Consider the following 15,121-nt stretch of genomic DNA (forward strand, 5'->3'; position numbering starts at 1 on the left):
GTAGAAACTATTTTAAAAAATAAACTTAGTAGTCAAAGTTTTGTCATGCCCATGACGATCTTGAACAATATGTTCGTCTGTAATTTAAGATGTGTATAGTCTAATAATTTATCTGATATTACTAAACAAATAAAATTTCACTAACCAATATAATCATAAATTCATTTTCAACATGATCCACCAATTGTGTCGTTGTGATGAATCCAACCATTTCAAAGTCGCCATTGGTGTGTTGTTGGTGTTTTCAATGCCATGATATTAAAAAATGCCACTAAATTATCCAAATGTGATTATATTTATATACAGGTTGGCTTTAGATAGAAATTTGGACCAGTATAGTTGTCCAATACTCTACATTTTTTTCTTAACATAATAAATCCACTACTACAGTACTTATTTCCATACAATGATATACTATGTGATATTATCTTTATTAATTAAGAAGTTCATGAAATTTGATAAAAACACTGGAAGATTAAATTCATTTCTTCCAAGTTTTCATAAACATAACGTATTTTTTATTCTCGAGATGTCACAATATCTCTAAATATGGTGAGTGGATAATATTGAAGATCTCCGATATTATAACACGAAATTCATATTAAAAAATCAATAAAATGTAATTTTAAATTAATAAAATTCTGACTTGGTTGAATAAGATGATAGATACAAATCCCATCACCTTCAAAATCAATAAAGTAAATATTATAAATATTTTATCAATATACGGATTATAAAATTATGTAGAAAACAAGAGTAAAAATAGGGGGTATAAACTGATAATCATAACAATTAGCAAGAAACACTCGACTTCCTCAAAATACCAACGCATATAAACATACAAAAATCTCTTTCGTCAAATTTCCACAGATTTAATCTCTTCGAATCCATCACACATTGATGCGCAGTTAGAATAAGAGCGATAAATTAGGCGTTACTTGTTTTGTTTCTCTAGGAAATTCAATTAATCGGTTTAACATATTTTTTTACAGACTCTGAAACGACATACAATGACTTCGGCGGCGGCGAGTGTAGGGTTTTCATCAATCTAAAATCCAACAATTTTGAGGGTATAGATTTCCAGTTTCTCAATTACAATCCAGAAAAGTCCGCCTCACTATATTTTTAGTCATTGATATACATATATATACAAGGACTGTTTCTGATTTTTTGGGTATTTTGCGTGTTGCTGGATTGCTCAAACCCTAGGGATTATTTTGTGTTCAATTGCTGGATGGAATTTAGGGTACAGGTTTGATCATCTATGCTTATATCGCATTCTTTCTGAGGGATTGGGGTTAAATTTAGTGCGGTTTGTTAATTTACTTGCTGCTGAGATGCTTGGGTGTTGTTGGCTTGAATATTTTTCAGTTTCAAGGCCTATATAAGCTGTTACTCGAGCCTTTTTTCTGCAGTTGAGAGGTGTATAAGTTTGTTTTTTTTTTCTGACTGATTGAGTGGAACAGCTCTTGATTGACTAGTATATTGGATAGAGAAAAGGCCGAGTTCCCCGGATTGTGTGTGTCAGATTTAATTGAGTACATGTGTCCTTTCGGATTAAATTCATGATTTTTTGAATTCCTTGTTGGCATTCTTGCTGATGAGTACCAGAGAAGGCAATTAGGTAGTTAGGTGGAGATTAATCAAAAGGGATTTAAGGTGAAGGGAATTTATTAGCATAGAGATTAGTCCTAACTTTTTTGACAATGGCCGTTTGATTTTTGTCCGGGAGTTGTAGCCTGGTAATAACTGGCAGTGGGATCGAAATTGGATGCGTAGTCATTACGGAAGTAATGTTTAGTGCTAGTTATGGAAAAAAGTGAACCCACTTTTGTACCAGAATGGTTGAAAAATGCAAGTCCAAATGGTGCCAGCTCGGTATCAAATTCAGGTAATATCTTTGTTTTTGAGGTGATCTATTTTATCGAACATTTCAAGTCCTGCCTTTTTTTTGAGTTTCTGATGATTGTTTTGTCGTTTAGATGATCAAACCTCATTGAAGCTTGCAAGAAATAAGTCATTTGTGAATAGTAATGGTCGTGATTTTGGACGATCTTTTAGTTCTGACAGAACTACCTCTTCATATTTTCGCCGAAGTTCTAGTAGTAATGGTTCTGGTCATCTGGGGTCGCATAGTGGTTTTGGCAAGCAACATAATAGGGATTGGGCGAGGAGTACATATCATTTTCGTGATAGGAAAAACTCACTCATGGGAGACCGGTGGCGGCGGGACTCATCAGATAGATCAGGAGCCACCTTGTTAAGTACATATGAGAGGGATGGGTTCAGGCGTTCTCATTCAATGGTTTCTAGAAACAATGTAGATACATGGCACAGGAAGGCTATAACTGATTCAAGCACTAGTTTTGGAACTAAGGCTGAAGAAAGAACAGTTATGCCTGAGGTTGGAAGAGTCCCATCACCTAGTTTGAGTTCTGCAATTCAGGGCTTACCTTTAGGCTCCTCCTCAACTGTTGTCAGTGGTGAGAAATGGACTTCGGCTTTGGCTGAAGTTCCTGTTCTAGTTGGAAGTAATAGTAATGGCATCTCTCCCATGTGGCAGGAAGCTACACCAAGTTCTACATTTGTGGCTTTGGGCTCAAGCACCAGTCTCAATATGGCAGAAGCAGTAGCTCAGGCTCCTAATCGTGGTCAAACTACTCCATCGGTGGGTTTATTGTCTTTATATTAAGTTTTTGTGTATATTTGCTCATAGGATGATACCCAAATGTTATTTTGTGCAGTTATCTGTGGAAACTCAGAGACTTGAAGAACTCGCTATCAAACAAGCTAGGCAATTAATTCCTGTGATGCCGTCAACGCCTAAATCTTTGGTGAGACATTTAAGAGATGATCTGCCTTTTATCATTAATGTGCTTTGAAGAATTGCTAGATCAATTTGGAAGAGTGCTACTGTTTATTAGTTCGATATAACTGGTGTCTTTTTTAAAGTTGTGTAAAATCAATAGAATAATATAATAAAATTCTTGTTGAGGATTGTCCAGAGGCCAGAATCAAAGTCAGATCTTCATAAAAAATAGAGGCTCCTACCTGCATGATTTAACTATTCAATATATCATATGTAAAGTATTATCTTGTGGATGCATATATGTGGTGCTCTTTTTTTTGAGTATGAGGCTAGTACTCTCTCTCTTTTGGTTTTGTCCAATGGCTAAATTTGTATTTTACTGAAGATCAAGGTATAATCTGTGGAGAGGCTGATAGTTGAGATATTATAAAGTTCAAGAGTGATAGAATAATAAATAGATCCTGTTTTATGGAATTAATGATGATTTTTGAATGCATAGAATGGTTTCATGTCTTCATGACCACTTTGTATTATTTAGTGTTGAATCTTATTTTATCAAATTATTTAGTTGAGTGGCTAATGCTGCGACAGTTGATATTGCATATTCTAAAAGAGGGAATGTCCAATATTTTTCTTCCACTTCTCTAATAACGTGTGTTGGGGACTGGTGAGAATGTTTGTACCAATTGTTTAACTGTTTGGGCCCTTGATTTGCAGACTGATATTTGTGGTAGGGATGAATTGGACAGTGTCCGTCATTTGTATCATTTGTCACCATACTTGTTGATTACCATTTGTATCATTTGCCACCATACTTGTTGATTACCATTTGTATCATTTGCCACCATACTTGTTGATTATTCCATGATTTGAGCCGAATTGCAAAAGTTTGTTACTACAATTTTTACTTCATTGAAAATGAGTTGTGTGAAAAAGATTACTTCCGGTTATTGATGTCAAATTGTCAATTGTAACTAAGCTGTTATATGCACAGGCCTGGAGTTCTTCAGATAAACAGAAACATAAGGTTGTTGGGCCTGTGAAAGGTGATGTTTTAAAAGCATCAAATGCGGGGAAGCTCCACATTCTCAAGTCAGTGCATGAAAAGAATGGCACTGCTCCTGCTATGAAGGATGCCTTGGGCCCAACAAGAAGTAGCAAACTTGTGAGTTCTACACTTGCTGCTCCTGCTGTTTCTGGATCCACAGTAACTAGGGGTTCAACAAACAACCCAGTCAACGCCCGCAAGCCTTTATTTACTGTGCTGGAGAAGAAACCCACTTCCCAAACTCAGAGCCGAAAGGCATTTTTCAACTCAATGAGGAAGAAATCTGTGGAGGATTCTTCTTCTACTGCTGATTCGCCAACAGCAAACTCCTCATCCATGCAGGAGATTAGTAATGCAATTTCACCATCCTCTTCTGATAAGGATGTTGTGTGTGCTAATGCTTCTCAGGCTGGTGAAACTTCCTTAGATGAAAGCTTAGGTGCGGAGAACTTGTCGGAGATCACAGGTGACAGAGAGGAAAAGGATGATGCTTGTCATGTGCACCCTAGCTTGGACCTTATATTCCCAGTGGAGAAAGAGACTGCACTCTTACGTTCTTTGGGATGGGAGGAAAATGCCGAGGATGATGAGGGTGGTCTTACTGAAGAAGAAATCAGTGCTTTCATTAAGGATATTACCAAGGTATGCAATGCCTCTGAAGTGAACTTATTTTCGTCCTCTATTCATATCGAATATTTTTTTTATTACTTGTATCTGTTACTGAAATAATTGTTACTTCTATGTTGAACAGCACATCAGTTCAAATCCATCCTACAAAATCTTGAAAGTAGCACTGCCAAAAACCTTTCTGTTTAACTCGCATATTGGGGGCATTTCTGCTGGATTGAGTTCTTCCGACACTAAGCTGGAATCTTGAGGTGCTGGTTTCTACTTAGATCTTTGTTTTGTGGAGGCCCTTTTTCTTTCTTGCTTCGATTGTGGAAAAAGTACGGTGCTGGCGACACAATGTAGAGTGCGTTTGTAGTTTTGGTGTTTCGTGGAAGTCGGATAGGAATAATCTACTGATGATTATTGATTCTAGTGACCGTTGCTCTTTTGGTGGGGATTAGAGTTTTTCATAAGGTCAAAAAAAGATTTTAGTGAAGAGAATAGAAATACTTGCATTGGTCTTAACAGTGTTTGCCTTATGCAAAATAGGGTAATATTTTGAACAATTGATATATTATTTCTTTTGTTTGGGGGAAAAATGAATCTTCTCCCGGTTTATACATTTTTCTTGATTTTCTCATGATTTGATTATATATTTTTTAATTTTGTTTATAACCTCATCAACAGTCAGCAGCTGCTTCTCTGCTTAAGGCATGGAGTTTCTAATTGAAATGATTGTTTAAAAATATGTGACCGCTCAGAAATTATTTAGCCCATTTCCACGGTTTATGTAGTATAATTTTTTCTGTGAGATATTGATTATACTATGATAATCTTTTACACAAACAGTAGCATAGAATAATTGTAATGCAATCATACTCCTATAATATTGATAAACTTCTCATTTCAAGACTTTGGGCCGACCACAAAGTTTGATATACTCATTAGTCATACAATTTGTAAGTTATAACACATGTATATAATTTGTTAATTAGACCAGAACCATATATCATGTTTTTTAATTGTTAAATAGAACATTAAAATGAGAGAAAACCTTGTCCCAAATTTCTAAATAGAAAAAAAATCGCAAGAGCTTAAGTACCTTATATTTTTTTATTGCATACACTCATAAGAGACTAATCTTAGAGCATCCGCATTGGTGATCGCTGGGACGGACGGCGTCCGTGCCGCTGGCGCGGCAACGCGCTGTCCGCTGCTGCCCGATGCATCGAGCACGTCCGTGCCGCTGAGTAGGCTGGTGTGGCGCGACGGGATTGGCCAACGGCATAGCCGTTGGCATTTTCAATTTTTTTTAAAAATATGAATTTAATTTAAAAAATCATTTTTAAATTTAAAAAAATATTTTCCCACTTCCCAATAAATTATATCCGTTTTCTCCTCACTTTTAATTTATTTTTCAATTTTTTTCTCCAAAATTCACATTTTCATCTATAAATACTCTCATTTCCACACAAAAAATTCCCACCACACTACACAATTCTCATCTAAATTCTCTCATCAATTCTTGATATTTCACTCTTACAAAAAAAATGTCCGGCTCCGGCGATCACCCCTCCGACTCCCGCAGTTGGAACCACGAATGGTTCGGCTCACAACCATTCTCTAGTCCGGAAACGCAATTCTCGGCCCCTCCTCAAACCCAAGGTTCTCAAATTCCGGGTGGCTACCGGCCTTACCCGGTGGACGACCAAGATGCCCCCGATGGGCGATACGGGTGGGCACCCGAACCCGGATCGGGAGGGAGCGGCGACACTCAAACTCCTCCTATTCCTACTCCTACTCCTACTCATACTCCTCGTGGTGTTCGTGTTTAGGGTCATGGCGGTGACACTCACGTCCGCACCCCGTACACTCTGGGGGAGATGGATCAATTATTCAAAGCCTATTTGATAATCTCTGAAGATCCGGAGGTTGACACGAACCAAAACAGGGATAGGTTTGGTGGCGCGTCTCTCGCCGGTACAATGCAATGAGAGTATGGTGAGTAGTGTCATCTTTAGAGCCAACGAAGAAATCCAAAAGTTCAATGGGTATTACCTTCAGGAAGAGCGGTCGGCGGGGAGCGGCAGAAGCGAGCTCGACATCATCAGTGCCGCCTTGGCGACCTACCAATCCCAATATTACAAACCATTCAAGTACCTCAACGCTTGGCAGGAGGTGCGCATGTGCATCTGAAGTATAAGGAAGGCATATCATCATCCTCCACCTCTTCCAGCAAACGGCCGAGGTCAGTATCCCTATCCGACGCCGGCGAGGATGAGGTGGCTAGCCAGCTTGCCGGAGCTAACTTGGGTAGCCCCGACGCTGGCCCGAGTAGTTCCCAACGCCGGCCGCAAAGAAGGAAACATGCGACGGCCAACCGCCGTCGCGCCGCTCCCGCTCGCTTTGTGCCACCTCAACCCCCCACCAACTCGTTGTGGACCCTCTTGGCTCAACTCAATATGGCCGAGACGTCTCACATGTCTCCCGAGCAACTTGAAGCGCATCGGGCAATGATACGAGGTCTCCGACAAACATTGGGGATTGGGCCGGAGAACTAGTCTTCCACGGGGGTATTTTTTAGCCTTTAATTATGTAATTTTTAATTTGTAGGATTTTAATTATGTATTTTTTATTTTTTAGGATTTTAATTATGTAATTTTTATTTTTTAAGATTTTAAGTTTGTAATTTTTATTTTTTAAGATTTAATTATGTAATTTTTATATTTTTTAAATTTATAATAGTAGTTCGAGTATTTTTAATGTATTTTTATATTGTAGAAATGCTTTTAGTAATGGAAGTATTTAAATTAAATAATAGAATGGTGGGATCCTTGAGTATGTCCTTGCGGAAGAGCATGGATGTGGGTTTTGTGCTCTTGGGGAAGAGTAGGGAGAAAAAAAAAATTAATAAAAGAGCATGGATGTGGATGCTCTTACGTTATATTGTCCCAAGATTCAGTATCAGACTCTATCTAAGAACAACTTTCGTAACGTAATCTTATGATCGAATCCATCAAATCGAACACCAACCTAGATGATTCCGGATCGGTGGTGAATCATATTAAAATGCCCACATAGATTATATATCTAAATAAATGTAGCTGCATATTATTTCATAGAACTAAGGTGACTTAGTTAGGTGGTAGAGGTAAGTTAGGTCTTTGGCCAAAGCTAACAACAAAAGGCTTTACCGCAATTTTCAACTTAGCATTATGGACCTCTCTCACAATAGGCTCATATTGAAATTTATGATGATCTTAGATTTAATTAATACTGTTGTTAACCATTTAATCAAGGACTAATCACAGTTCTCAATCTGTTTCAACGTATAATTACAAATAAACCCCAAAAATATCAATTATACAGTGATGTGTAGATTTTATGTCATGTTGATTTAATTTTTGTGGAATAATTAACGTCACTTCCTGTTGACAAAATTCAACCAAAAAAACTCAAAATCTTCGAGCTTCTATTACTAAGAAGAAAAATTCGAACCCTAGTGTCATTATTACTATAGAAATTTTTGAATACTCTAAGATCGGTATAGAGTAGTTCTATATACTAGTATTCTTTGTATTTTTCTTGTACTACTACTGATTATTGTTTGTTACATATATATTGATATTCACAATATTTTATAATGGAAATATATATTTAAATGTATATTCATTAAATAATATTATAGACTATAGCTGGATTAGACCTATGGGATTAATGGAATGGGTCAACCGTTGATTGGTAGTATGTTACTACTCCAATAGTCCAATAGAAGTTGGAATTTTTTTTGTCTCATTCTTATTTAGAGAAAATAAATCTAGATGCCATCATTCAATTGATCAAATTGTTTTGACTACTCAATCTTTCTAACATTGTTTAAGAAGTTTATATAAAATTATAAATACTACACGTATGGCTATTCAGTTAGATATTTTCGTTGACCATCTATCATATTTGTATAAACCAGGATAAATCATTTCATTAAATTGAAATAAATTAATTAACTAATCACTATAAAGAGAAAAATCCCAAGTAAAATCCACATAATTTTGTGACGAGAAAACGGGTATCCCAATTATTCGATGTGGATAGCCGGACCCGATCAATCAAGTAACTGAAAACCAGAAATTTGGAAATATTTTTTGATTTTATATCAACTTTTGTTTTGACGATTTTTTTTATATTTTTATTAAGTTAAATTTTCCATAAACATTTTAAGATTTGATCAAAGCAAAAGTAGTTTAACGAATCAACTATAAAAATTGTATGGAGTAATATTTTTATGGGAGAAATAACCAGAGATTATTGAAATATTTGAATTAAATTATTTAAGATGCTATATCCACCCCTTTTCATGGTTACAGTCGTTTGTGTCTCGGTTCAAAAATTACTATTTAGGACATGTTTGAAATGGTCCTTACTCGTCCCAAAAAGTCTACTAATATTTAAAACCAGGTAAACCGGATATTTGGATAGTACCAAATCTTGCGCCCGAACCTGTAATGCGGGTATCGGGTACCCAATATCCGAAACATATCGGGTCATGTGCCGATGTGCGGGTATACCCGATACCTAATCATCCGTTTTCCACCCCTACCAAAAATGATGTCTTTGGTATGTACATAGTAATTATTTCTCTTTATTTAACTTTAGTTTGCTTGTGATAAATCGAAGATATAAATCTGCAATTAGAAGGCCTCATTAGAGTCCACCAACCTACCACGATATACATGCTAGAGGGTAGGTTAGGAGGTCAAGTATGAGGAAATTAAAGTCTAATTCAACTCTTTGGTCTAATAATCTTTTCTTATTCTTTCATTGTTATCATCCCAAACCTTACAAATAGAACGTCTATATACATTTGATTTCGTGGCTGCAAATTCATTATTGCTTTTGAAAAAAGTATGATTTCAATCAAGTAGTAGAGCCCTAGTAGGGCGTGTTAGTTCATGCCAACTTAATGAGTTGTAAGTAAACCCAATTAATTAAGCAAGATTTAGATAAGTAATAATATAGGTCTTAAATTCTTATTTAACTATCAAAACACTTCGACATTTAAACTGGCCCTGCATGATTAATTAATATTTATTTTTCATACTATACTAAATCACTACTCAAATTCGGGTAAGTTCATACATAATTTTGAATATGATTATTGATTCTTTAATTAATTCGAGAACTAGGTGTTTTGGGTCCAATTGGATTGGGATGGGATCACTATTATTTGAAACTATACACTTTCAAGATTTAATAAAATCGAGATGTGAATTATAAAGAAGACGAGATCCCATATTAAAAATTGGAACCTCGGTCAAACAGATCGAATCGAAACTAATTTCTACATATTATAATCAAATAGTTAATGAATCGATGTTTAAAGTTCAATTTAATGCAACGATCCCTAAATCACTCAAATATTATTAAATAATAATGCAGCTTCCCCAAAAAACTATGTGCTATTTTTATATATAGTTAGACGGTTATTTAAATTTTAAATAATTGGAAAATCAAGTTGAAAGAATTAGTGGAAGCGACACTTGCTTTACACAAGTCAACGCTGCACTTTTAAGTCAATCCGTAACTCAACTAATCAGATCTAGCCACGTGTCTATGGTATTTACTAAATTTCTAATTGATTTTTTTTTGTTTTTCATTTTTTTAATGAAAGAAATACTACTACTAATTTATATTTGTTTATATTTATTGATGCAACTAAAATAAAATAATTAAAAATAACATTAGAAGTGGAAAATCAATTCCATTTAACACTTTTAATGATTTTGTCGTCGTCACTTTCCATCAATACTGGATAGATTAATATATTGCATAGTCATAAGTCATAACAAACATTATGAAATTAAATCGATAATGATAATCACTCTTTTTCTATAAAAAAAATTTATATAATGCTCCTAACGATTTCCTATGAAATTTGGTTACAAGTTTTCAATAATAGAAGTTCTTTGTACAGTATTATTCATTGATTAAAATAAACAATATTAGTAAATTAAGTCTCAATTGTGATTACTCATAGACTAATTTCAAGATCTACATATGCATTTATAACTCTAGCGTGAAGAAAGAAGCATGCAATAAATTAAATTTAAATTGTGTGAATGTGAGAAGCTAATCGAATTTAATTATTTAATCAAGTTGAAATCATTCAGAAGTAATGGAGAGTTGATGAATATAATATGTGTAAAATATATTTGGGACATTGAGAATTTCAACAAGAAAGAGTGGAAATTGGAAAGAGGTTGGAGGGTCTTCCAGTTGACTATTTCCAGATCTGATCCTAATTATTCTGTTTATACTAAATATATATAGTATTTCGTACTCGTCTTATATTAATGTGTCATACACAATTTTTATATGTACATAATACCCAAATCTCATTTTCCTCCGTTTTATTATTAATAGAGATGTTTCCTTTTGGTAGTGAATGTTCAATAAGTATTACATTAAATAAAGAGAATAAAATAGAAGAGAAATCAAGAGAAAATAAATATGAGATGAAATGTCCTAAAAAAATGTATAACTTTATTAAAAGTTAAAACAGAACGAAAGAGTATAACAATATTTTCAAGAGGGCAACAAAAGGATCTATATTAACCAACGGGTTGCAGCGCAGTTGGCAGCGCGGAGGTGTGGTGACCTTGAGGTCTCGGGTTCAAACCCCGCCACCCGCTGGGAGACTTTCGGCCTTAATCCGCAAACCCGGTCGAGCAGGATTAGTCGGATTCCGCCAAAGGCGGGTTTGGTACACCTGTGGTAAAAAAAAAAATTCCCCGACTTTCTCTTGCAAATTAAATCATAAATTGACTATGCTACTGTAACATTCCTATGATTATTTAACACTTGTTTAACGAAATGATACATACGTGGCGCTGAAACATAGCCTCAATCCCGCTTCCACGCCAACGAGAGTTACAAACCACAGTTGTGCGTCGAAAAAAATCCAACTTCCAAATTTTCGATACAAGTATAGTTTAATTTGCATGATTTGAATTGGATCGTTATTGAATTGACCAGAAGCCTAACTGAAATTATGATAATTTTCCCTTTCTAAAAAATTGGACACTTATAATTTGGCTTCACCTAAATATGGGGACATTTTATTGATTACTATAGGAGTAATTAACAAGAAAAAAAAGATTAAAGTCAAAAATTAGATGCGTGTTAATTGCATTTTCTAATTATTCTTCTATTCATCACTACTACTTAACGACGAGATAATTGACTTCTGCGCCTCAAATGCAGCACCATTATCTAGACAGAGAAACTCCATAAATCCTTCCTCATCATCTCCATGTCAAGAGAAGAAGGAGAAGAAGAGATCAGCGCCGCAGCAATGGAACCTGATCTCTCGCTCAAGCTCGATGCACAGGAGCAACAACAACAGCAAAACAAACTCGACGAATCTCCATCGTCAAATACTCAAACACCTGGTGATCGCGCTCCAGATCAAAATTCCGATCATGGATCCAACACGCAAGAGGTATAATCGCAAATTCGTTCGATCGATCGATCGAGAGAGAGAGAGAGAGAGATAGAGAGATGAAATCATGTCGATATATGAGCTAATTTAACAGTGTGGAATTCGATCCAGCTTACAGTTCTGCAGATGAAGATGAATCGCGTGAAAGAGGAGAACAAACAGTTGCGAAACGCAGTGGAGAAGAATATGAAGGATTACACTGATCTGCAGACGAAATTCTCTATGATTCAGCCAAATATCGGAAACAAGGTGAATTGAAACACGATTTGTAGCGAGAAATCAATTCATGTTGTTTACCATTTTTTTTCTCGAAAATAGCTCTCTTAATTTTTTTCAAATTGATTTAGGATCCCGATATGATTTACTCGATGAACGAGAATCACAAAAACGACGACGTCCGGAGATCGCCGTCGGAGGAGGAGGGCGCGGGAAACGACGGACTGCGGCTGTCACTGCGGGTGGCGAGCAGTTGCAGTGAGGGCGGCGAGGCAGCGGAGAAAAGGGAGGAGGCTATGACGGCGTTCAAGCCAGCTCAAAATCAGATGCATAGCAATAACATGACTGGAATTATGAATCATATCAATTCTCCACCAAATAAACGAGCTAGGGTTTCTGTCAGGGCAAGATGTGATTCAGCTACTGTTAGTTCACTTTTTTTTTCCTTATGATTAATCGAATATTAATTTCATATTAACTAGTTGAAATTGATTTCATATGAATTGATCAGATGAGTGACGGATGTCAATGGAGAAAATATGGCCAGAAGATTGCTAAAGGAAACCCTTGCCCTCGAGCCTACTATCGTTGCACTGTGGCTCCGGGGTGCCCCGTGAGAAAACAGGTAGTATAATTTTCGCCATTAAATATCTCATTTTGTAAAAATTTCGGAATGTGTGTTATTACATTTTCTATTTCATTTTTTATTATATTTAATAAGTAAATTCTACATTAGTATCGCATTTCATTAGTATAATGGCATGCACCATTATATCAATTTGATGAAATGATATTAATATCATTATTATTTTCATTGTGGTTAAGCTCTTAGTATGAATTAACATGAATGAACATCTATGCCTTAGACAAACTTTGTCGAGGCTTCATTAATTAATTATTCTATTCATAATTAAAAATTATAAGAATGATAATATTGTTGTTGGTTTTACAACTTCGATGAGATGGTTTGATTTATAACTATTTGTGATCACTTGTAATATGATCAAACTTATGAGCTATAATTACATACACTAATTGTGTTCAATTGAGGTAATTGTTTATATTACTATAGCACATTGATTGTAACTATGTGTAATTAATACATTAAACTATCTTACGAGCAGGTCCAAAGATGTTTAGAGGATAAGTCGATACTGATCACAACGTACGAAGGCACACACAACCATCCCCTTCCTGTAGGTGCAACCGCGATGGCATCAACAACATCAGCAGCGTCGCCATACATGATGTTCGACGCAAACAATCCCTTCCACAACTCCGAACTACTCCATCCAACCTCAAACCAACAACATTCCCTTTATTACAACAACATCAATAGCCCTCTAGTCATAAATCCTCCTTCACCATTCATACCAAACCTAAGACCCCTAAACCCTAATTACTATGAAGGGCATTGTTTTGGACCTCACCAACAACAACCCTTGCTCTTCAAACTCCATGGCCCAATTAGGGTATTCTTTGATCCCTAAACCACCAAACTTCAATGGAGAAACACTTGCTAACCACCTTTTCCCTCGCCCCAATGGGTTGTTACAAGACCAAGATCGAGGGGATTTGGACCAAACGATGTCGTTGTCTGAAAATGTGAGTGCAATAACTTCTGATCCTAAGTTTAGGGTTGCTGTTGCAGCTGCAATTGCCTCACTCATAAATAAAGAGAGCCAAACAGTCCCTAAAGATGGGGAGAGCGGTGGAGATAAGAGTTGGATTCTTGAATCAAGCAGTAACCCTATCCATCAATCACCAACTGAATAATTTATATATATTAAATTAAATACATTAATGTATTAATTCCTGGAGAATTAATTAATGTAAATTTAGATGACAGGTTTTATCTATATTTTTGTAGTAATTGGTTTTATCTCAATCTAGAGGATTTGATTACATTATATATATATATATATATATACTGAACATTAAATTCTGTTATGTTTTTCTGGGATTTATAATATTTCTGTGAGCTGGAGGTTCCATGTGAGGCCTTGACTGTTGTAAAAATCAAGAAATTGTTTAAGAACTTGGTCCATATTTTTCTTGTTAATTTTCCTAGAAATTTGGATCTGATCCTAATTTTAATTTCTGATACTTTTAATGTCACTTTACTTGGAACATGAGTAGGGATGAATTATCTTGCACATGCATCATTTTTAATTTCGCAATTTCCCATCTTGCTTTTGATCCTTTCTTATTTTTGTTTTCTAGAATTATACATGAAATATACTCCATATAATAGTAAATAATTAATTACGATGTTGATTTATAATTTTAAGAGCTATATATTTTTCTAAAATATTATGTGGGCAATTTCAAAGGAAAGTAATTAGCCTATATATGCGCTGCTCAATTGGCTAATTAATGCGACGTCCTTTGATAAATTAGCAGTAACATGTAATTAATCATCGACGTGTTAATAAAGGTTTAATAGTGTTAAGATACAATTAGTATACTAGCTAGTGGACTTAGAGCGCGTTTTAGCAATTCAGTAAGCTGTTTAAAACAATCAATAAAAATATTTTAAAGCTTATTACAAACACATCGATCATGACACCTCCATAAATTCAAGAATTAAAAAAATTAAGTAATTTGATACTATTAAAATGAAAAAATTAATTAAAATTTAGAGTTCTTCAGGTTAAAGCATTGTAATAAAAACTTTGCAATATTTAAATTTTGTTTAAGCTCGATAATCTGTAAACTGATCAGACCCCTATCAAGATATAGCGATTTCGAAAATACTCATTCTGTAACAAGATTGTAATTATTAGTATTATTTTGATGGTTATAACTGTTAGAGCACTCACAACCGTGCTCTTGCCAGCGGCACGGTTGTGGGCCCGGGCGGTACTATTCATGCCTGCTCTCTGGCAAGAGCACAACACCTACAAATGTGCTCTTCCGCAAGGACGAGCACAATTAATAT

The 15,121-nt window shown here is 35.4% G+C and overlaps 1 protein-coding gene and 1 pseudogene across 1 annotated transcript; both read left to right on the forward strand.

The window, feature by feature from the left end:
* Nucleotides 1-784: 784 nt before the first annotated feature.
* On the forward strand, nucleotides 785-5,084 carry LOC121742161. The gene is made up of 5 exons (XM_042135214.1): nucleotides 785-1,891; nucleotides 1,983-2,668; nucleotides 2,745-2,834; nucleotides 3,804-4,499; nucleotides 4,609-5,084. Exons 1-5 carry the CDS (start codon nucleotides 1,810-1,812, stop codon nucleotides 4,732-4,734), a joined length of 1,680 nt encoding a protein of 559 aa, XP_041991148.1. The 5' UTR covers nucleotides 785-1,809; the 3' UTR covers nucleotides 4,735-5,084.
* Nucleotides 5,085-11,736: 6,652 nt separating this feature from the next.
* On the forward strand, nucleotides 11,737-14,130 carry LOC121811623 (annotated as a pseudogene).
* The last annotated feature ends 991 nt before the right edge of the window (nucleotides 14,131-15,121 follow it).

Source organism: Salvia splendens, chromosome 7 (assembly GCF_004379255.2).
Source record: "Salvia splendens isolate huo1 chromosome 7, SspV2, whole genome shotgun sequence".
NCBI lineage: Eukaryota > Viridiplantae > Streptophyta > Magnoliopsida > Lamiales > Lamiaceae > Salvia > Salvia splendens.